This window comes from Convolutriloba macropyga, chromosome 14, assembly GCF_964194025.1.
Source record: "Convolutriloba macropyga chromosome 14, txConMacr16.3, whole genome shotgun sequence".
Classification (NCBI taxonomy): domain Eukaryota; kingdom Metazoa; phylum Xenacoelomorpha; order Acoela; family Convolutidae; genus Convolutriloba; species Convolutriloba macropyga.
Window position 1 is genome coordinate 21,798,616 of NC_134481.1, and position 22,010 is coordinate 21,820,625.

The window sequence follows — 22,010 nt, forward strand, 5'->3', positions numbered from 1 at the left end:
ACACTAATGCTTTAGTAGTTGTCCGATAAGTGTTCAAAGAACACGAAACGTGTTACTATGTTCAGTGCATTTCCTCGCTCAAGAAAATTTTACTTATGAAACTCTGTCGAATCGACTGTAAGTTGCTAATATCTAAGTCGACCAGCACTAATCGACTGTAAGTTGTTAATATCTAAGTCACTCTTCGGTGGGATTGTGTAACTGTTTCGGAGCATCGTTTTCTCGAATACTGATGCAGAAAACTACCAGCGTTGGTGCAAAGATTTAATCGTAAACTTTCCTTCCAATGAAAAATATTTTGCGCCGCGTGAGGCAACACGGACCCACATTGTTCCGAGGCAAGAGTTCCGGGAAATTTTTTTATGCGCCATCGTGATTAGGATGTGTAATGGCCTCTGCCTTCGAAAAAAAGATCAGAAAACGGCTTAACTTTATCCCAGGGGTAAGAACAAACTCAAAGTGAAAAGGAATTTAGTACATATTTTAATTCATGCTAATTTCAATTTCGTGATAATTTCAATGGTGATTAATGCGAATTTCATAAATTTATTTATTAGATGGCATTTTGGTAAAGAATAACACAATAAAGTTTTTGCCTGTAACTCAAGCCAGGAAACTGGTGTTACAAATTTAAATGTTTAAAAGATAGAATTTCAATAAAATGAACTCCCAGATGACAAATAAATTTTGATAAATGAAGCAAGTTAGTACACTTAGCAGCATCGCAAATCAATTGTAATAAACTGCATTAGATGCTATATTGCAAAATTATTAAGACTTAAACAGGATGTCTTTTTTGATCAGCTATCGTCCAAAACTCAACTCGTAGTAATTAACCATGAAGACATGGCTACACAAGTGTACCAGCACTAATCGACTGTAAGTGGATTGACAGTGGCTTGATTGGTGTGCCAAGTATTAGCAAGGAGTTGAACCAAATTCGTAACACAGTGGAGATACCCTGATTTTCATTTGTTATTAAACAACCTGGGCAACAACTCAGATTATTTCACTGAGAACATACATGATCGAATAGTGCTGAAAAATTTAGCATTGAGTGATTACACCTATTTAAAATTCTATTGCACATGGAAAGAACTATAGCTACTGTACACTATTTAGTCACTACCTATTGCACATTGCGAATAATGCAACTTTACAGCTTCAAAAAAATCTACTGCACAGACTATGAAATGAAATCGTTATTTGAGTAATCGGACAATCTTACCAATATCCACATTAACTATTATAAATTCATTCTATGCGGCTAAGGCTATATAGTGACCTATATTTTCCCCATTTATTTATTAATATTCGAGAGTTTTTTAGTTAATCAATAAAGCAGTTACTCAGTTTGGTAGCTACTAGCAATGAAAATTGCTTAATCTGCAAGCAAGCATCGTTTTCACATTTATCATTAGTAATAAGTTAACAAAATATAACGCAACGAACAAGAAAACCGAATTTAATACGTGAAGTTCGCGTGCAGGTGTACAATTGGTCGTCTAAACAGTAATTTGAATTTTTAGTGTTTGAGCTTGAAATAGGTACTATATAATGTGTTATGGGTTTCTATACAGTCCCTTTAAGTTGACTAAATAGTCAAGAATGTCGTGGACACATTGGACGTTTGCAGCTCCACTTGACTGATCTTAAACTGTAACCTATTGAGCCATCTGGCGATGACGTTGTTGTTCTGTTTCGTGTCTTCCTTCTTCACACTGGGAGGCGCTGCGTTTTCACAATTCTGCAGTCTCAATTGAGTGGTACTGGACATTTTCTCGTTGGAATACATGAAGAGTGTTTTCCACATGGGAAGCAGTTTGGCCAGGACTGTTGAGTTGCACTCTTGCAGGGCTTCCAACAGAGACAGGAAGTGAAGCACCACAGTCTCAGAGTACTGCAACATTCAGAGAGAACATCTTTCGCATAAGAGTATGAAATACTTCTAGATAGTGTCACTAATACAATGAAATTACACTGTCTTGTTTATTTAATAAAATTTGACATTTTTGACAATTTTCTGCATATTTTGACTTTCTTCCAGGTGTTAATCGCCTAAATCGACTCATTTGACGAAAAATATTGGGATCTATGTTTTGCATAGTTAGTTAGTCTCAGTGTTTTTATAGCCGTTTTTATTATCAGTTACTTCTAGTTGTAATGCGAGGAAGTAGAAAAATCAAATTAGTGGGAGAGTTGGTCAGACGATAGAAACGATCAGACGAAAAGTCAGTAGTATGAAAAGAACGTCAAGTTTAATATAATTGCTAAGAACATCGTTTGAGACCAATTAATTACGACAGCCCATTACGACGAAACAATTTTTGGCTTGTTTTCCCGAACAAGTAGAGTCCTGAGAAAAGATTTCAATAAGAAAGACCTCAATATAGCTACGATCAGTTTACAGCTACAAAATGTTTTTAACTAAATAGAGTTTATAACTAAATAAGGGAACTGACCGATTTGGAAAGCGACAGCAGTTGCAGAATACCCGGTGTGACCTTGCCCCAGAACTCCAACACTATAGTCTCTCCAGAGGAAACAGACCCATCAGCTGCACCCGCCCCACTCCCTGTGCCTCCTCCGCCCAGCTGCTCCAAATACACTGTCCACAACTGAAACAAACACCAAAACCCTAACACATGCTCAACCAGACATTTCTTAACCTCTAATTCAATTATCATAACATTAGCATTGGTCAAAATAAGTTCCCTCTTATTTTAAGAGAACAGTCACTTAAAATCATGTTCCCTTTCAAATTAGGTCTTGGCATTGATGAGACCATTTTAGTTAACTCATTTCAATATACATGAAATCGGTGTATAATGTACATGTATTAATGTACTTAATGGCCATGGCCAGGCCTCAACGGCCCGCGGGACTTGATAAGAAACTATCACAAACAAACATGGGATTAAACTATCCGCTTGAGTATGTTAAAACATACGTGTAATATCGACAGCTAATTTGTATTCGGATTATTGAGCAAAAATATCGAAGTTTATAGGGTATTATGGCATTTGGTATACTGCATTGGCAAAGGCATACTGAAATAAGAGCTGTATTAGGGGAATTGGCTGGCATGGAGTGGCCCTACATGCAAAAAGAACCAGTCATCGGAGCACTCAGAGAATAAGCCAGCTCCAAGAGCCGATCTATTGGTCTGGGGAGTATGGAATCCTCAAGAAACTGCCTCGTTTGACATCCATGTCACTGACACTGCGGCAAAATCTTACAGCAACAGAAACCAGCTAGACATATTAGAAAGCTGCTGTGATGAAAAACGAACGAAATGTTTTGATGCATGTCAGGAGAAGCATATCTCGTTTACTACACGTGTGTTCAGTGTTGACAGCATAATGGCCGAGAAAGCACAATCTTCTTGAAAAGACTAGCAGATAGATTGTCGTCAAAATGTGAAAAAACTTATGCCACAATTATGAGCTGGGTTAAAACAGGTATTTGTCTTGTCATCCTGAGAGCATCAAATCTTTTTATAAGAGGTACGAGATGCCAAAAAGGCAATCATTCCAGCTCGAAGATGGACCATTCATGAAAAATGACTACTAATTTCACCAGAAACTTCCTTGATCTTTTACGACCCAATGAGAGGGGGATAGCGCCTAACATTAATAATATCCCTCCCAAAAAGTGGAGAGATATAAAGAAGCCGAATAAACCGAGTGATAAAATCGCAGAATGATTGCTTCAATTTTGAAGCTGAACTATTATTGCCACCCAATGGGAGGGGACTTTATATATTAATTGATTCTTCTCAACTCACCCAATGAGAGGGAAGTTGAACAAATTGCCCGAGTAAACGAAAACATACCCGGCAGACTAACGGAAAATAGCCGCCGTTGATTCCAATAAGCATGATTGCGATTGAAAAAATAGAAGATATTGAAAAAAAACGTTTTTTAAGTCCGATTTATTTTGATGGCATTTCGTAGTTGAAAATACTTCTGTTTCTTAGAAAGAGGCTACAGGGGCTAATATCAATACCAATAAGCATTAGAGATGGCAACTAAGACTTATAGGAACGACGTTCAAATAGCGGGCATCTAAAATTGGGCTTTATCCCGTTTCTATTTCTGACTTCAATTTTTTATACTGACTCTGTTCATTTTGAATTGCGTTGCTGAGCAACTGATGTTCAAAATCACTTTAAGCAGAAAGCGAGAAGAGAGAAACTAGCCTAGAGAAGTCAAAAAGATTTCACGCAAAATGTTGAAAAAGCGGCAAAATGAGGTAAAGCGAAGCCTTTTTTTGTTCGACGAAGTAAAAAAACATAGCGGGACAAGTCCTGACGTACAATTCAAAGAATTTTCATTGACTAAACAGAAGACTAGACCTAGAACGGACTATGAATGGATTGGGAAAACCATTTAGAAAAAAAACCGATCCAAAAAATCGAAAAAACAGTAAAAATCAAAGTGAAATTGCCGCATGTGAACAAAAAATCACTAGCGAGAAAATGAATTTTTGTTCAAACACCGTTTTCTCACTCTACTTTAAATTTGGAGCGAAAAAAATTCACGCCGCAAAACCGCTCGCTTTTTCGCTCCACTTCCTGTTTCGGCGTGACCAAAATCACTACTCCAATTTGACTTCAAAAATCATGAAAATGTGTGAACAGATCTTAAAAAAAAAGACAGCGCCCCAATACAATTCAAATTCTTTGAATTGTAAAAACAGGAGCGCTATAATAACCGGCTGAGAAGATGAGGGCGGCTATTAAAAAGAAAGCAATTGATGAAATTGAAGAACAGGAGGGGGATGGTAAACTCAATTAGCAGACTGTTAATTCAAATTAGAACCATGTCAGCAATAAACTAAGTAATATATATTTCACAAGATAAATCTGGGATCGTAACTTCCAATTTATTTGTTTATTCATTCTACAGAACACGTTCCTTACAATTTCTTATTTTATTCCGAAGATTAAAATCGTATAATTGGTAGAATCTGTAAGAAGTGAATTTGTTTGTGAATTAATTACACTGGAAAAAAGTGCAAATACTCCTATGTACCTAAACAAAAGCAAGAAACGCGCAAACTGGATATGCGCTCAGTAGTAAGAAATGGGGGGTCTGTCGCTCACTTGACTCATTTTGAAAATTTGTCTTTTGAGCTCCGAATCTATTATACATATATATTCGAAATGAGTCAAAAAGTGGGCTGCTAAAAACTAATATAGCTGCTACAAAATTCGTTTCAAGAGCAAATGAAACTTAACTGAGCATAAACTTTCCGAAGATATACATTTTTCAGCTTCAGCGAATTAAGAAAAGCTATTAAAACTATTAAGAAAAGCTATTAAGAAACTATAAAGCTATTAAGAAAAGCTAGTAAAACCAAGCCGTGAATCTTCGAGCTGATCTCGCTCCTCCAGATTAGCATTGCCGGTTAACTTACACTATTCATAAACGATTATTTACAACGTTCATTTGCTAAGCAACAATTAATCTTGCACCTATTCATGAATCCAAAGCGTAATAAAATTGATTTTTGGCCAATCTGTTAACAGAAAAATAAAACGAAACCAAAGAGCTAGTACACACTTTTCAAGCTATTTCAGTGAATAGTTCACGCCATTTCATGTAATCACTTTTCCCCCATAAACAACTGTCACTATATCCACAGTATCACATTTACGTGTATCGCAAAAAAATTATCACAGCGTCGTCTCTTAACAAAGGACCCTTAGCAGGTGTACGCAATCAAATGAGCACAAGCGCGCAGGTGTATAGAACCTGGCACACGCAACCACGGATACATCAACACGAACAGTTTGCTTTTCCACGTTTAATTCCACATCGTACCACTACTTCATAACGTAAATAATTCACACACTTTTTGATCATCATCTGAGGCCTTATCGACAAACGACTGATACAGAACAAATATGTCCATGTCGTTTGACATTTTCAAGCTTGTGGCATTTTCTGCTTACTTGATGTTTTTATCTGTGTGTTCTGGCTACGAGTATTATTATATGACAGATGTGGATCTGAACACAAAGGAAGAAGACCCAGTTGGGGTCAACTGGCATGCTCTGGACTCCCAGTGTCGTCTCACGTGTTATGAGAGAAGTGACACTGATTGCAATGCTGCATATTTTGAAGAGGACACGGGAAGGTAAAAAAAAAACAAAACAAAACCGACCAATTTCAGACGAATTGCTCTCGAAATGATGCGCGTTTGATTTCGATTCTATAATAACTTAGTGTCGTAGGAGTGGGGGGGGGGGGGGTATCATCGGGGCATTAAGCTTACTAGATCTTTTCGGTTAGTCCCCCCACACCCGCACGCTATACACACTCAGTTACTGGGTCCACCACTACTCATGTCGTAAAAAATAGGACCCCTGTAATAGTCAACTGAGAAAATGAAATGAGGGCGGCTATTAATAACACTGCTACAAAGTTTGTGAGAAAATTCAAAGCGTGCTGAAACGTAAACCAACTAACGTCAGAAAAATTGCTCACGAATGACAGGCGGCGAAATTTAAATCAGGGGCTGTATCTTAGAAAAAATTTTCTTTATGGGTGCAAAAACAACAGTCAAAGGTAGGGTTCGAGCCCCAAACCCATGTTTACATTAATTGCTTCTCATGTTACAAACATACCCGGCAGATTGCCGGAAAATAGCCGCCGTTGATTCCAATAAGCATGATTGGGATTGAAATAACAGAAGATATTGAAAAAAAAAAATTTTTGTACAAAAACATTTTTTTAAGTCCGATTTATTTTGATGGCATTTCGTAGTTGAACATACTTCTGTTTCTTAGAGAGAGGCTACAGGGGCTACTATCAATAACAATAAGCATTAGAGAGAGGTTACTAATACTTATAGGACCGACATTCAAATAGCGGGCATCTAAAATTGGGCTTTATAGGTTTATCCCGTTTCTATTTCTGACTTCAATTTTTTATACTGACTCTGTTCATTTTGAATTGCTTTGCTGAGCAACTGATGTTCAAAATCACTTTTAGCAGAATGAGAGAAGAGAGAAACTAGCCTAGAGAAGTCAAAAAGATTTCACGCAAAATGTTGAAAAGGCGGCAAAATGAGGTAAAGCGAAACATTTTTTTATTCGACGAAGTAAAAAAAAATAGGAGCGCTATAATAGCCGGCTGAGAAGATGAGGGCGGCTATTAATAAAAGACACACGTTTACAATCATTGCTTCTCATTCAGGAGCAATTAATAACAGCTGTAGATGGCGCATGAAAAGTTTACATCATTGCCCACAAACTGGATTATTGCCAGCGGGAATTGAAAAATGCAGAAAATATTGAAATATTTAATTTTAGTAAATATACGAAATAGGTTTCCATTTCAAGTGAAGTGAAATGATCGTTTCTATGTCTTATCGGAATGTGGAAATTGATATGAAGTCATCACAGCCTCACAAATTATCACTACAGAAGTTTAATATTAATATGGGGGTTTATTTTTGTGATTGGATTATTTCCTATTAGTCAGACTGTGAGTTGTTTTCCGTGAGGGATCATTTTCCAGACCAGTTGATAAAAGCGTCGAAAGATGAAACGGAAAAAATGTTGTGTAGATGTGGTCTGTATGAGCTGAGTGGATACCACAACAAGATAATGCGGCTGAAGGATTCCACTTCCGTCAGAGTTCCAACCAGCTCCAAGTGGATATTCCAGTATGCAACTGAGGACTCCGGGTGGGTGCTGGTGCTCAAAAGGGTCTTCGGAGACATCAACTTCTCCGGTTACAACTTCACTTCTACCAATCGCTAGGTTTTCTCGGCCTATCAAAACTTGGTATTAATGTTACATCTAGAACAGTCTCAACTCTTGAGGATTACTCGAGATTGATAGATTCTATTTACCTCACATTACCATGGAGAAAATGTCAAAAACGGGAACTTAAGTGCAGTGATAAGATGTGAGGCATAACAGAGTCATAAAACTCATGAGCCTTCATGTACAGTTACGCTCAGTGACTTTTGCTGGCCAAAGTGAAGTAAGCGTTGATTCAAAAAGGCTCTTCGTTCCTTATAAGTTCAGAGTTGACAAGTATGTTTATACAAGTACCATGTACATTAATGTATCCAGGTGCTACGTGGTCCCAGATGAGAGACGGAATTTCGGGCAAGAACGACTACTGGGCGGGACTGCAGGCACTATATGTACTGACCTTCAACGGAAAGGACACCCTACGAGTCAAGTTCAGCAAAGAGAATGTCAAAAAGGAGGTCATCTACCAAAATTTCCTCCTCGCCGATGAGGTAGGTACCCAAATTTGGTCATGTCATTTCTGGCAGGAGACAAAGCAATTCTAAATAGTTGAAACATAACCGACGAAAAGAATTGCTCTGAAACAACCACTGTGTGGGGAACAAATTAAAATCTGTTTGAGTGAGGGGGCATTACCTAAGTGTCTTCAAATGATTCATGCAGTATTTACCACTCGTCCCTTGTGCGTTTCTATTTTACAATCACTTTTATTTTGGCAACAAATTTTAATTCGGAGTTAGAGCAATTGAGATCACCCAAAAATGAAGAAGAAAAGCGAGACAAGGTGACTTGAGAAGTCAAACAATGTTCCAGAACAAAAGCTCAAAAATAGTCACGCAAACAAATTGCATAAAAAAGATACATGTTTACAATAATTGCTTCGAATTTCGTTCGAGAGCAATTCAATATACCTCAGGGGAATTGCTTTCAAACGTCTGGCGAGTGGTTGGCTTCGTCAGTAGCTAGCTGGGGCTTAGGGAGGCCAGCTTGCCTGACCTGAGAGACGGTAAGACGAGTAGAAAAAGGGAATTGGGGTGGGCCGCTTAATTGAGGTACAGCGGGGGGGGGGGGGGGGGGTACAGGGAGGAACGAGGTGGGGTGGACAAGTCGGGAGTGCTTGAAACCTGCTCAAGCCAGTTTTAAAATTCTAGATCCCATTCAATGCCAGATTCTCCTATACACAGTGCCCGATTTCAAGTTTGTTTCAAGTAAAGTTACAAGACTCCTGCTAAAATCACATCATAATTCTTGCTTGCAGCTCGAAACACAGCGCAGTTCCTGATTAATGCCAGATATTCTGTGCCGTCATCAGTCATGAATCTTACAAACCGTATCGGTGTTAACTTAATCCCCCAAGCTCAGTGGTCATAGAACGCTTACCCTCCTGTTATCGGGGGAGGGGGCTTTAATGAGCCACACCCTTGTTGGCATATAACTTTTTATGATGACAACCTACGAGCCACATTTGCATCTGGAGGCCATAGCAGGACTGGCCGCAGATGCTGGCGCTTTGTAATAATAACAAATCAACCCCACACCCAACTTACAAGTCACATAACGCATCCCACATAACCGTAAGTATTCCTTAGAGAACCCAGGGTACAATTTCACCGGTCACTAAAACTTCGAGGCAGAGAGCTTAGTTTGAAAGTTTAAACATACCCGGCAGATTTCCGGAAAATAGCCGCCGTTGATTCCAACAAGCATGATTGGGATTGAAAGAATAGAAGATATTGAAAAAAAAAGATTTTTGTACAAAAACATTTTTTTAAGTCCGATGTATTTTGATGGCATTTCGTAGTTGAACATACTTCTGTTTCTCAGAGAGAGGCTACAGGGGCTCCTATCAATAACAATAAGCATTAGAGATGGTAACTAAGACTTATAGGAACGACGTTCAAATAGCGGGCATCAAAAATTGGGCTTTATGGGTTTATCCCGTTTCTATTTCTGACTTCAATTTTTTATACTGACTGGGTTCACTTTGAATTGCTTTGCTGATCAACTGATGTTCAAATTCACTTCTAGCAGAATGAGAGAAGAGAAAAACTAGCCTAGAGAAGTCAAAAAGATTTCGCGCAAAATGTCGAAAAAGCGGCAAAATGGTAAAGCAAAAAAAGTTCGACGAAGTAAAAAAAATTAGGAGCACTATAAAAGCCGGCTGATAAGATGAGGGCGGCTATTAATAAACATACCCGGCAGATTGCCGGAAAATAGCCGCCGTTGATTCCAATAAGCATGATTGGGATTGAAAGAAAAGAAGATATTGAAAAAAAAGATTTTTGTACAAAAACATTTTTTAAGTCCGATTTATTTTGATGGCATTTCGTAGTTGAACATAACGTACTTCTGTTCCTTAGAGAGGCTACAGGGGCTACTATCAATACCAATAAGCATTAGAGATGGTAACTAAGACTTATAGGAACGACGTTCAAATAGCGGGCATCAAAAATTGGGCTTTATGGGTTTATCCCGTATCTACTTCTGACTTCATTTTTTTTATACTGACTCTGTTCATTTTGAATTGCTTTGCTGATCAACTGATGTTCAAAATCACTTTTAGCAGAATGAGAGAAGAGAAAAACTAGCCTAGAGAAGTCAAAAAGATTTCGCGCAAAATGTCGAAAAAGCGGCAAAATGGTAAAGCAAAAAAAGTTCGACGAAGTAAAAAAAGTTAGGAGCGCTATAAAAGCCGGCTGATAAGATGAGGGCGGCTATTAATAAACATACCCGGCAGATTGCCGGAAAATAGCCGCCGTTGATTCCAAAAAGCATGATTGGGATTGAAAGAAAAGAAGATATTGAAAAAAAAAGATTTTTGTACAAAAACATTTTTTAAGTCCGATTTATTTTGATGGCATTTCGTAGTTGAACATAACGTACTTCTGTTTCTTAGAGAGGCTACAGGGGCTACTATCAATACCAATAAGCATTAGAGATGGTAACTAAGACTTATAGGAACGACGTTCAAATAGCGGGCATCAAAAATTGGGCTTTATGGGTTTATCCCGTTTCTACTTCTGACTTCATTTTTTATACTGACTCTGTTCATTTTGAATTGCTTTGCTGATCAACTGATGTTCAAAATCACTTTTAGCAGAATGAGAGAAGAGAGAAACTAGCCTAGAGAAGTCAAAAAGATATCACGCAAAATGTTGAAAAAGCGGCAAAATGAGGTAAAGCGAAACATTTTTTCGATATTCGACGAAGTAAAAAAAAAATAGGAGCGCTATAATAGCCGGCTGAGAAGATGAGGGCGGCTATTAATAATAATTGTGGTTTCTGCGTAATCGCAGCGGAACAGCATTAGGCCTACAGTAGCCTGTTTTCAGCTGCCCTTTTTCTTATTATTCCCCACATTTCAGACTGATCTTTTCATGAGCAGCATTGCTCTTTTTTGGTGATTATTGCAACTTTGTTTTGCGTCTGAAACTTTCACGTGGTACCATCATTGCAGCCAACATTGGTCAGGCTATGTTCAACCTGCAGCTATGGTTAAGTAAGAGCTCATCCTTACACAGACAGCTTCACGGAAGCAGGGGATTGAACTCTCAATCATTGGCGTGTGAACCACACACCTTACCTCTCGGCTATCACGCCATTTGAAGTTAGACTTAGAGAAGTGAAAGTCTAAATGTTTGTTCCTAAACTAAGTGTGGGACACTTAGTTTAGGACAAAAAATAGACTCTCACTTCTTGGATCAAACCGCTATAAATAATCAGCTGCTTCGCTATCAATGATGGAGACTTTTGGTTTATTTCAATTCCTGTATATTTTTAAGAAGAGAACTTTTCTTTGACTAATCTGCAAAATTGTACTCTTAACTTCAATTTCAAATGAAATTCAACGTTTTCGTACCCTTTGGTTCTCTAAATACGTTAGAACAAAATTTTGTTCCCCCTCGGGCCTCATGCCCAGCACTCGGGCGCAAGCACCCTCGTGTCAGGGCACTAAGTCCCTCGGGCGACTAAGATTTTGTTCTTATATATGTTCTAATAAAACACGCATGTGCACGTTATAAAATGCATTTTGTTTAAGTTGCTTGTTTTAAGCTAGGTTGCGTGACTCTGCGGAAACCACTTTGAAATTCTGGCTTTACATCTCGAACCGCTACGCGGTTTTCGATAAACGCCAGAAGCTCTCAGTCACTTCAAGCAGAGTCACGTCGTAAACTATACATAACGTACGTCTGTGGTAGGGGCACGTGGAGGTGTTGGAACGAGGAGTGTTGGCTGAGGGGGAATGTAGCTGGTAAGGAAGGCTAAGCGCGGGCGGGATGTGTAAATGAATGGAGCGAATAGAGGGGGGGGGGGATTTGCTAGACCGGGAAAAATGCCCTTCACAGAATTAATTTCTCTTTTCAGCGGCATCCGTGAATAATACACTTAGACTAGGAAAGCTCTAAAAAACTGCTCAGCGACTCAATTCCCTCCGCACTTTACCTGTTTATCCCGTTTTTGAGAACAAAAATTAAAAATGCATCAGACGAAAAGTCGATCAAGTAAAAAAGAATTAAAAAGAACGCAGTACTATCATAATCGATACAGACTTAGCTTGAGAGCAATTAAAAATGCCTTAGTGAACGCATAATAGGGAAAGCTTTCTCCCTATCATCTGAGGAATGAAAAAAAACTATAGCCGTCCAGAATAAAGGATGGTTAAGTCTGTCATCAGTAAAATCTATCATCTCATTTGTATAGAGCGGTGGCTACCAATACTCATTCGGTGTCAAAAGTGGCGACTACTTTGACTGCCTTGCTCTCCAATCTGGATATAATTTCACAACTGCAGATGACCCCTTCCTCCCAGAAGCGTCAGCGTGTATTTCTGCAAATGACAACTTGCCCAACTGGTACAACTATGATGACCCACAATGCAACCAATTCAACTGGTTTGGTATGCTCATTTTTCATACGTCATTTCATAAATAAAAATGGCCACATACGCGCACACGCCAATAGTTTTGGTCAATTGAGCGAGAGCATAAACGAAGTTCTCGAGTGCTTCTCAAAACACAAACATAGCCGGCAGATTGCCGGAATAGCTGCGAAAGAATAGACCTGCGTGCCATATAATAGGGATAGAAACAGATAAAGATCTAAATTGAAAAAAAATCGACGCCGCTCAAAAGCTAAGTAAAAAACATTCAGCGATAAATTAATAAAGCTTGCTAAAATTCATCCCGCAGAAGCCTCTTATTAGGGACCTTTACTGCACATATGAGTTCCTTTGACCTAAAACAAATTCAAATTAAACTTAAGTTTTAAAGTGCAGAAGTCATTTTATTGAGTGAGGTAAGTCACGTATGATCAAAATCTAATCACGCAAATAACCCAAAAACTTTTGCGAAAGCGAGTGAGAAATGACGTCACGCGCGCAAATGCCGTTAGTGAGAGGAAGAAGTCATTCAGAAAATTTGACTTCTTCAGCTTTGCTGTGTGAACAAATGTAAAACGAAAAAAGAGCGTCAGACGACGAAACAAAAAAACATAGCAGGAGAAGTCCTGACGTACAATTCAAAGAATTTTCATTGACTAAACAAAAAAATAGACCTAGAAAGAACTATGAATGGATTGGGAATACCATTTAGAAAAAAATCCGGTCAAAAAAATAGAAAAAACAGAAAAAATCAAAGCGAAATTGCCGCATGTGAACAAAAAACCACTAGCGAGAAAGCGAATTTTTGTTCAAACACCGTTTTCTCACTCTACTTTAAATTTAGAGCGAAAAAATTTCACGCCGCAAAACCACTCGCTTTTTCGCTCCACTTCCTGTTTCGGCGTGACCAAAATCACTACTCCAATTTGACTTCAAAAATCATGAAAATGTGTGAACAGATCTTAAAAAAAAAAGACAGCGCCCCAATACAATTCAAATTCTTTGAATTGTAAAAAACCAAGATCACCGCAATATAGCTTCGCTCAGCTTACAGCTTCGCAGCTATTAAAAAACTAGCTTTATGAAGTTACAGAACTGCTTACACTTAGCCTAATTGTTTTGACTTCCGTAGACGCTTTGTTTCGAAAGAAAAATGCGCAACATGGTAGTCATCTTCCAACACTTCTAAGCGTTCTCTGGAACATTTAATTTGCATGATCTTAGTTTATACCAATTTCAATTTTTCTTCAAGGCCGGGCGGAAAACTCTTGGAATGAAAGCACTTCATCATATTTGTCCTCGAAATTAACAAGGTTACAGCTATCCTAAAATTGAATGAAAAGATAGATGTCTGTTGAACTAGGAGCATTGGACACTGGGGAGAGATCAGGAGTGAGTTGTGACTCTTCGTCTGTAGCTGGCATGAAAGGATGTCTCTCCGTATGTAGCAACGAGGACACTGCATTCCTTGACTACTTGATCATAGAGGCACAATGATGCACCCAAATGAGAATAATTCTTTGGAGTGAATCAAACTTCGGAACTGTAGAACTAACTCATTCCCTCCCCCGGCCCCCGTAGTTTATGACCCTCCATAACTGGTATTTTCAAACCTTAACTTTATAATGGCCTCTAAAATGGTATCAATAAAATTAACACCTCTTATTAGGCTATACAAACCAAATCAATAAGCTTTAGATTGATCACACATGGTAATGACAACAAAATGTGTGGATCAATGGGGAGGGGTTTTTAGTTTTCTTGAGTGCATATCATATTTTCAACAAAGTTTGAGTGCAATAATTAATAGTGAGAAGCTTGGTCAAAATCTGATCATAGAATTTAGAATGAGACACCTCAATACGCCGCACGTTGAAGTCTTTAATTATTTTGATAAAGCTGGACAGACAACGGGCTTACCTGGCAGCATATGAATGCGTGAAAGAGGGCTGACATAGTGAGTATGCTGGATTTGGCACTGTTGTGCTCCATGAATCCAGTCAGCAGTACCAGAATGTACTCTGCAATGTGGTTGTTGCACTCGGCTGGTGGCAGCGCCTATCACAACACAATGATCCAACTTACATATATGCTCATAAATATTCTAACGCTACATAATTGAACGTTGATTTCACTGCCCGAAGATCATTGTTTTCGTTCATAAAAGCAGCTCAATTAAAAAAAACCGTTGCATTGAGAAAATTATTGAGACAGAGATTTAGAATATTAATGAGATTGTAAACCATAAAATAAACTGAGCGATTGCACTTGACTGGGCTCACCGGGTTTATCCCGTTTCTATTTTTGTATTCTTTGCTGAGTAACTGCTGTTAGAGAGCAATTTTAGCAAATTCGAGAAGAGCGAAACTAGCCAAAAGAAGTCAAAATAGAAGTCAAAAAGAGGTAAAACGAAAAAATTGTCTGGCGAGGCTGAAAACAACGTAGCCTGCAGCCAAAATAGCCACGAAACACACTAACGTTATGTAGAATATAGATGGCAACAGATACAGAATTGAACCGATGCAGTTCGCAACCTTCTTAAAAACTAATTAAATTTAAAAAGTTCGTTTTATAAAATTCAAATTTGTTACTTTATTTTATTTCGGTTGCCATGCTTTATTCTTAACATTGATAATATAAAGGAGTCCTATAGTGAACTTTAGAGGCGTTAGAGTGATCTCAGGTGACTTTAAGCAAACGAAGTCATTTAGAGAGCGAGTTAAGTCCGTTAAGATTTAAAAAAGTAGCATACAGTTCAGCTTCAAACTAACCGCCATTTACATTAAAAAATGGTCTACAAAAAATCTTTGCCGTGCAAATTTTAATTCAAAACGACGTTCTCGCCGCTTTAATGTTAAAAAAATCACGCCCCAAAACGACTCACTTCTCATTCCGCTTCCTGCTTTGTGGTCAAAATCACCATTTCATATTAAAAAGCCAGATAGCCAATAAAACAGGCCAAAATTCGAAGTGTATCGCTGCACAGCTCAACTCAGCTTACAACACACCAGTAAGGTAGCAAGCATGGACCTTGTTTTAAAGCCAAACAGATCAACATAACCGACTGACGTCGGGCGAATAGCTCTCAAACGACCGACACGCGGTTGGCTTCGTCAGCAGCTAGCCACAGTTAAGCAAAGCTGGCCTGGCTTTAGCTTAATTCGACTTTTAGTTTTCTAGCCTTGTTAGTAAATAAATCAAACAAAAAATTGATAATTTAAAAATTTGCGAAGTATTGCAAAAATTAAAAAAAAAAGCTTCCAAATTTCTCAGTGAAAATGTTCCAAAACTATTTTTTGTCTCTGGAGTTATTTAAAGTAATCCATCTGCAGGACTTGCAAAGCTTCGTTGGCCAGTAATGATCGTTAAACTCAGAAAGGAAAAAAAATCAAAAATTTTGATAATCTTGCCGGAAAAAAATGATATAAAACTCAAAAAGTTGAAAAAATTGCAAATATATTTTTAAAATTGCTGATATTAAAATCTTGAAACACATTCCATTACATCTATAAAAAAAATCCAGTAACCTATAATCAAACCCTAGAAGAGGTTATCTGGCTCTTGAGGCTGTAGAAATCAAAAAATGACAAAAAATTTCCGAAAAACTTGAAAAGGCAAGTTGCATAAAAAACTGCTAAAATTTGTGATTATAAAAGTAAAATAATCCATTTTAAAATAATCCATGGCCAAAAAACATTTTCCAGTAACTAATTATCAGACCCTAGCGGAGATTTCCTGTTAGGCTGAAAAACCAAAAAAATGATAATAAATGTCAAAAAAATAGAAAAAAATGCAAGTTTTGTAAAAAAAACATGCTAAAATTCGTGGTGTTGAAATCTTGAAAAACATTCCATTACGTTTAGAAAATATAAAGTAACCTATTGTGTTAAACCCTAGAGGAGTTTCCTTGGCTCTTGAGGCTAGATTAACCTAAAAACGGACAAAAATTTTAAAAATTTGAAAAAAATTCAAATTTTATGAAAAAATTGCTAAAATTTGTGACATTAAAAAGATGAAAGACTATACCATGGCCAATGAAAAATTGTCAGTAACTTATTATCAAACCTCTTTAGATGTTTTCTGGTCCTTGGGTCTGGAAAGACCTGAAAAATGAAAAATAAATGTCAAAAAAATTGAAAAACTTTGCACGTGTTGTAAAAAAAATGCTAAAATTCGTGAGGTTAAAATGTTGAAACCATTCCACCAGCACAAAAAACTATGCAGTAACCTATTACAAAACCCTAGAGGAGTTTTCTGGACACCTAGCTTGAAAAAAAATTGTGAAAATTAGTATAAAATAGAGTGTTTTTAGAGATCGGTTGTTGGTCAGTAGTCACTGGGGGGAGGGGGTTGGTGTCACGGGGGAGGGGGGAGAGGGGTATTGGGGAGGGAGGTGATACATGTTTATCCCATTTTTGAGGACGAAAAGTCAAAAGCGTCAGACGAAAAATAGGTCAAGCAAAAAATGGCATAAAAAAGATCGACAGGACTAATATAATTGCTAAAAACTTCGTTCGAGAGCAATTAATAACAATTCAATTATTGCAAAACTCTAATGAACAAAGCTGCCAGAAAACAGCCGCAATAGCTTTGTAGATCTGCAGTCTCAAAAAAACAGTAAAAACGACAGTCCAAAAAATTTTGTCTTTTCATTGAAGGCCGATATGTTATATTTTGTTTATTAAAAACCTGTATAAGTTTTTGCTGCCTCTATTAGCTGCTCGCAAATAACCTTCATTTAGAGTGACACACACCCATTTGACCTTTTCTCTTTGAATTAAAGTAAATAAAAGTCAACTTCAAAGTGAGGAAGTCATTTTTGAGAGTGAGCTAAGTCAAGTGTGACCAAAAATTTAATCACGCGAATCAACAAAAATCTCGCTCCACTAAGAGCAAAGAATGAGGTCACATACGCACTTCAGTTGAAATTGCATGAACGAAGAATGAACAAACATAGCCGGCAGATCGCCGGAATAGCTGCGAAAGAATAGACCTGCGTGCCATATAATACAGATAGAAACAGATAGATCTAAATTGATAAAAAATTCGACGCCGCTCAAAAAATAGGCTAAAAACATTCAGCGATAAATAAAGCTTGTTAAAATTCCTTCCACAGAAACCTCTTATTAGGGACCTCTACTGCACATAGGAGTTCCTTTGACCTTAAACAAATTCAAATTAAACTTAAGTTTTAAAGTGCAAAAGTCATTTTATTGAGTGAGGTAAGTCAGGTATGATCAAAATCTAATCACGCAAATAACCTAAAAACTTTTGCTAAAGCGAGTGAGAAATGACGTCACACGCGCAAATGCCGTTAGTGAGAGGAAGAAGTCATTCAGAAAATTTGACTTCAGCTTTGCTGTGTGAACAAATGTAAAACGAAAATAGAGCGTCAGACGACGAAACAAAAAAAAACCGAGAGCACCGCAATATAGCTACGCTCAGCTAACAGCTATAAAACGCAGATTTGAAGTGATTGTGACGTCATATGGTCGTAACAAAAATCGCGACGCGACGAAATAAAAAAAAACCAAGAGAAGGCCAATAATAGCTCCAGCTATCGCTGAGCGGCTATTAAAAAAGTTTTCAAAATTTAAAGCATTGCAATTGCAATAATGTCACATCAAACGCTGTATAGAACACTAAATATTTAATTGAACCAAAACCCACTGACCTTAGAACATCTTCAAGCAACAAAAAATTTTGTTGAGATACACACAGGTAAACTGATCTCAAACAAGTGGTCACGGGTTGTCTTTGTTAATAGTCAGCAGATAATCACTCGTTGACTGGAACGCAACAGTTTTGATGAAACGTTTAGTAAAAATGCCCTTGGGCTTCAAAGATTTATTGCCTTTTTGAATAAAAGTCTAATGGTTAGACGCAAATTCGATCGATAAGAGGAAAAATTGCACAAAACGTCTGAGCAAATACCGGTTTCTTAACTTAAAATTACACCTCCCAGTGAACTGAATCTTGATTAAGAAACATTCTAATTCTTATTAAATGTCGCCAAGATCTTGCCATGGTACTTACCAAGAAAACAGCTAATCTATATTTGAGACATAAAACTTACGAGATTTTCTATGCATCCATCAAAAATTATTAAGATCTTATCAAGTTACGCCAAGAAAATTCATTGACATATCTTGATAAGATCTTATCAAAGTGTTCCGAGAAATATTTGTCTATCCAGATCTTGGCAAGATGTTTCAAGTTTTGCAAGAGTTTTCAAGATCTTGCATGACATGGCAGGGTGTACTAAGTTCCGTTTCACTGGGCTGTTTAACAATTTCAGCGCACACTGCACTTGAAAGCTCATTCACGAAACACGTTTCGAAAAGACAGACTACAAATAGTCCAAATTTCATGGTTTGCATGAAACAAAGACCACTGCAATAAATTTCCAATCAGTTATATTGCGAAAAAGGAGAAAGTAAGGTCACAAGAAGGTCAGAAATGTTTAATAAGTTTTGGCTAAAATTTTTCTAAAAACATGATAGCATTACGCAATTATAGGAAACTGAGCTATCAAATAGATTTCAAAAAAAGATCGTAACAGATCATGACTCAAAAATCAAGTTAAAAGCAGTGTATAACGCCTTGCGTTGGAAAAATTTTTGAGACCGCACAATTAATCGCTCATTGCTTTTGATCAATCATGTTGAATACTTCAATATATCAATTAGCTCTGGTGACGAACATCGAAAATTTTCCCTCTCTTGTGTTTATTGGGAAAATGATAAGGTAGCGGGTTGACCTTGAGAACAGTTGGCTGTGGCCCCGCCTGCTGAGCACTTCTGTAGTTCGCAGAGGAAGAGGGGAAAGAGGACGTCAGTCTGAATGACGTCAGAGATCCCAGAAGAAGCCATGACAACATTCGAACATAGCCAACACACTCGATGAACTCTTTGGGACTGAAAAACAAACAAACAGTTTCGTACATTGAAGCTGTCATAAAGTTGCTCGCGTGGAAGAGGGAAATGACATTTCTCAAATTTCAAAACCTCAGTTTCTGACATTTTATTTCAAATTTATGTCCCTTTCTCCATTAAGTTGAACAGAATCCAGCCAGTAAAGAGTTATCAATTAGCAATTACACCCTGCAGCCTACGTTAATTCTGTTGCAGTCTTTGCGAAAACTAAGACTGCAACAGCATTAACGTAGGCTACAGGGTGTAATTGCTAACTCTTTACTAACTGGATTCTGTTCAACTTAATGGAGAAACAGACATAATTTTAAAATAACTTGTCAGACACTGAGGTTTTGAAATTTGAAAAAATGTCATTTCTCTCTTCCACTCGAGCAACTTTACGCATTAGATGCTTAAAATAATAAACCTATATAGGTGTTTGAAATAATAACCCTATTATTTTTTCAAGAACCCTATCTAAAGAAGGATTTCCCCGCTTGCAATAGAATTATCGCAAAACTGCATCAATTTTAAAAGTAGCCGGCAGATTGCCGGAAAATAGCCGCGATAGACGCTTGGGGCTTTCCATGAATTGAAACAACTAAAGAAACAAGATAGGCAGATTGACCAAAAGTCCTTTAGTAGACCACTAGATTTTTTGGGTTAGATACGTTGTCAATTTTATGACACATACGGTCTATAAGTAAAAAGTCCCAAAAGAACTTTCTCAAAATTGATATTCGAAATCAAAAACCCAGGACCAATACACACGAATTAGGGCATATAAGTTTGGCACTACTTAGATACACACTATTGATCTTTAACTAGTAAATGTTCATAAAAACTAAAGTTCAAAAGTGAGTTCATAAATCATTTTTTAGTGAGGTAAGTCACGCAATTGACCTAAAAGCAGAAATGACGTCACGGTTAGACGAAACAAAGATATAAACGCAGAAATGACGTCACGGTAAGACAAAAAGAATTTTCATTAACTGCACGAAAAATTAGACCTAGAACGGACTATGAGTAAGTTGAGAATACCAATTCAAAAAAAAAATCAGTTCGAAAAAATGAAAAAAAAATCTAGGCCTAGAATGAACAGTGAAGGGAATGGGAAAACTATTTAGAAAAAAATTCAATCCAAGAAATCGAAAAAACGGTAAAAATTAAAGTGAAATTGCCGCATGTGAACAAAACCACTAGCGAGAAAGCGAACTTCCAACACCGTTTTCTCACCCTACTTTACAATTTTAAAATCAGAGCAAAAAATCTTCACGCAGCAAAACCACTCGCTTTTTTGCTCTACTTCCTGTTTAGGCGTGACCAAAATCACTACTCCAATTTGAGTCCAAAAATCGTGAAAATGTGTGAACAGAACTTAAAAACATAGCCGGAAGAATTCTGGAAGCGACTCGAAGCGTCGAACTTCACAGAAAAACCGTAATTGCAGCTGAAGCCATTACCATTTGTAATAATGCATTGTCATTGCCTACCCAGGTCTTATCTAAAAATTGGTGAAATTTAAATCACTGTCACCAAGTGTAACAAAATGCAGCAAAATTTTATGTAATTGAAAACGTTTGGTAACGTTAAAAAGACTGAAATGCTTAGGATGGTAAAAATGCTGATAGGGGGAAAACTGACAAGGCTATAATTTGCGCTCAAATAATTCATGGTTTTAATCTGAAAAAGATCGCAAAAGCAAATGGCATATAATGATCTTGAGTATTAGGTTAAATTTTTCAAAAAACATGCTCAAATACAAGAATCAGAAATATACTTCTTCCTTGTTGTATATATGCTAGACAAAATGATTTCATACTAATTCAAAAACTATATTAATCAGAAAAGACATAAGAAACAGAATAACATTCAAAGGCAAAAAATCGGCTAAAAAATGCCGAAGCCGAAAGAAAATTGAAATAAAAAGCACTAAGTAGAAATTTTGGAAAAAGTCTTTCTAGCAAACCAGTACTGCCTTATGTTGAATAAATTCAATAGCAAACCAATGAAGAATTCTAAGTAAAAGCTGAAATCATTCAATTTTTAGCAAACAAAAAAAATCAACATAACGAATATAAATTAAGGTGCCAGAAGACAGCTAGAATGATTCAAACTCGAATGTGAAGAATATGGACACAATATGAGGAACACCGTAACAAAAAGACTAATATTTTATATTTGAAAGCTAAAAGACAAATTTAAAAAATCAAGAAAAACGATAGCATTTAATTGTTCAGCAGTCGAGACATAGAAAAGACAATGAGCCATCGGAGACAATGATCCATCCTCCTGAACGCAACAAAAAAGAAACCGCAGAATTCAAACATACGAAACGTTGAAATAATTTGCAAAAAATGCTCAAAAAAACTTATAAGACTCCATTTATGAAAATATTAACTGTTTTTCAAAAACTTAACGCAAAATACGATTGAATTTTTAT

General features: G+C 37.2%; 2 protein-coding genes across 6 annotated transcripts in view; one reads left to right on the top strand and one right to left on the bottom strand.

Annotated features, from left to right (window-relative positions):
* Nucleotides 1–470: 470 nt before the first annotated feature.
* The window catches only part of LOC142353171 (protein unc-79 homolog), a 179,853-nt gene continuing 158,313 nt past the window's right edge, over nt 471–22,010 (bottom strand). For 4 of the 5 annotated variants that reach the window (XM_075405385.1, XM_075405384.1, XM_075405383.1 and 1 more), the window contains 4 exons: nt 19,414–19,570; nt 14,574–14,711; nt 2,463–2,618; nt 471–1,900 (listed from right to left, as the gene is read on the bottom strand). In XM_075405385.1, coding sequence (XP_075261500.1) covers nt 1,595–1,900; nt 2,463–2,618; nt 14,574–14,711; nt 19,414–19,570 — 757 coding nt within the window. In that variant the 3' untranslated portion in view covers nt 471–1,594. Of the gene's footprint in view, nt 1,901–2,462; nt 2,619–7,675; nt 7,786–14,573; nt 14,712–19,413; nt 19,571–22,010 lie in introns of those variants that run through there. The other variant, XM_075405387.1, reaches the window with a different exon arrangement.
* On the top strand, nt 5,359–14,514 carry LOC142353174 (microfibril-associated glycoprotein 4-like). Its single transcript, XM_075405390.1, has 5 exons — nt 5,359–6,144; nt 7,579–7,745; nt 8,093–8,265; nt 12,476–12,671; nt 14,017–14,514. The coding sequence occupies exons 1-5, from the start codon at nt 5,912–5,914 to the stop codon at nt 14,148–14,150; spliced, it is 903 nt and encodes a 300-aa protein (XP_075261505.1). The 5' UTR covers nt 5,359–5,911; the 3' UTR covers nt 14,151–14,514.

Coding starts and splice junctions, on each gene's coding strand:
- LOC142353174 (XM_075405390.1), top strand. CDS start 5,912: ATGTCCATGTCGTTTGACATTTTCAAGCTTGTGGCATTTTCTGCTTAC. Junction 6,145..7,578: donor TTTGAAGAGGACACGGGAAG/GTAAAAAAAAAA, acceptor AATGTTGTGTAG/ATGTGGTCTGTATGAGCTGA. Junction 12,672..14,016: donor CAACCAATTCAACTGGTTTG/GTATGCTCATTT, acceptor CTGTTGAACTAG/GAGCATTGGACACTGGGGAG.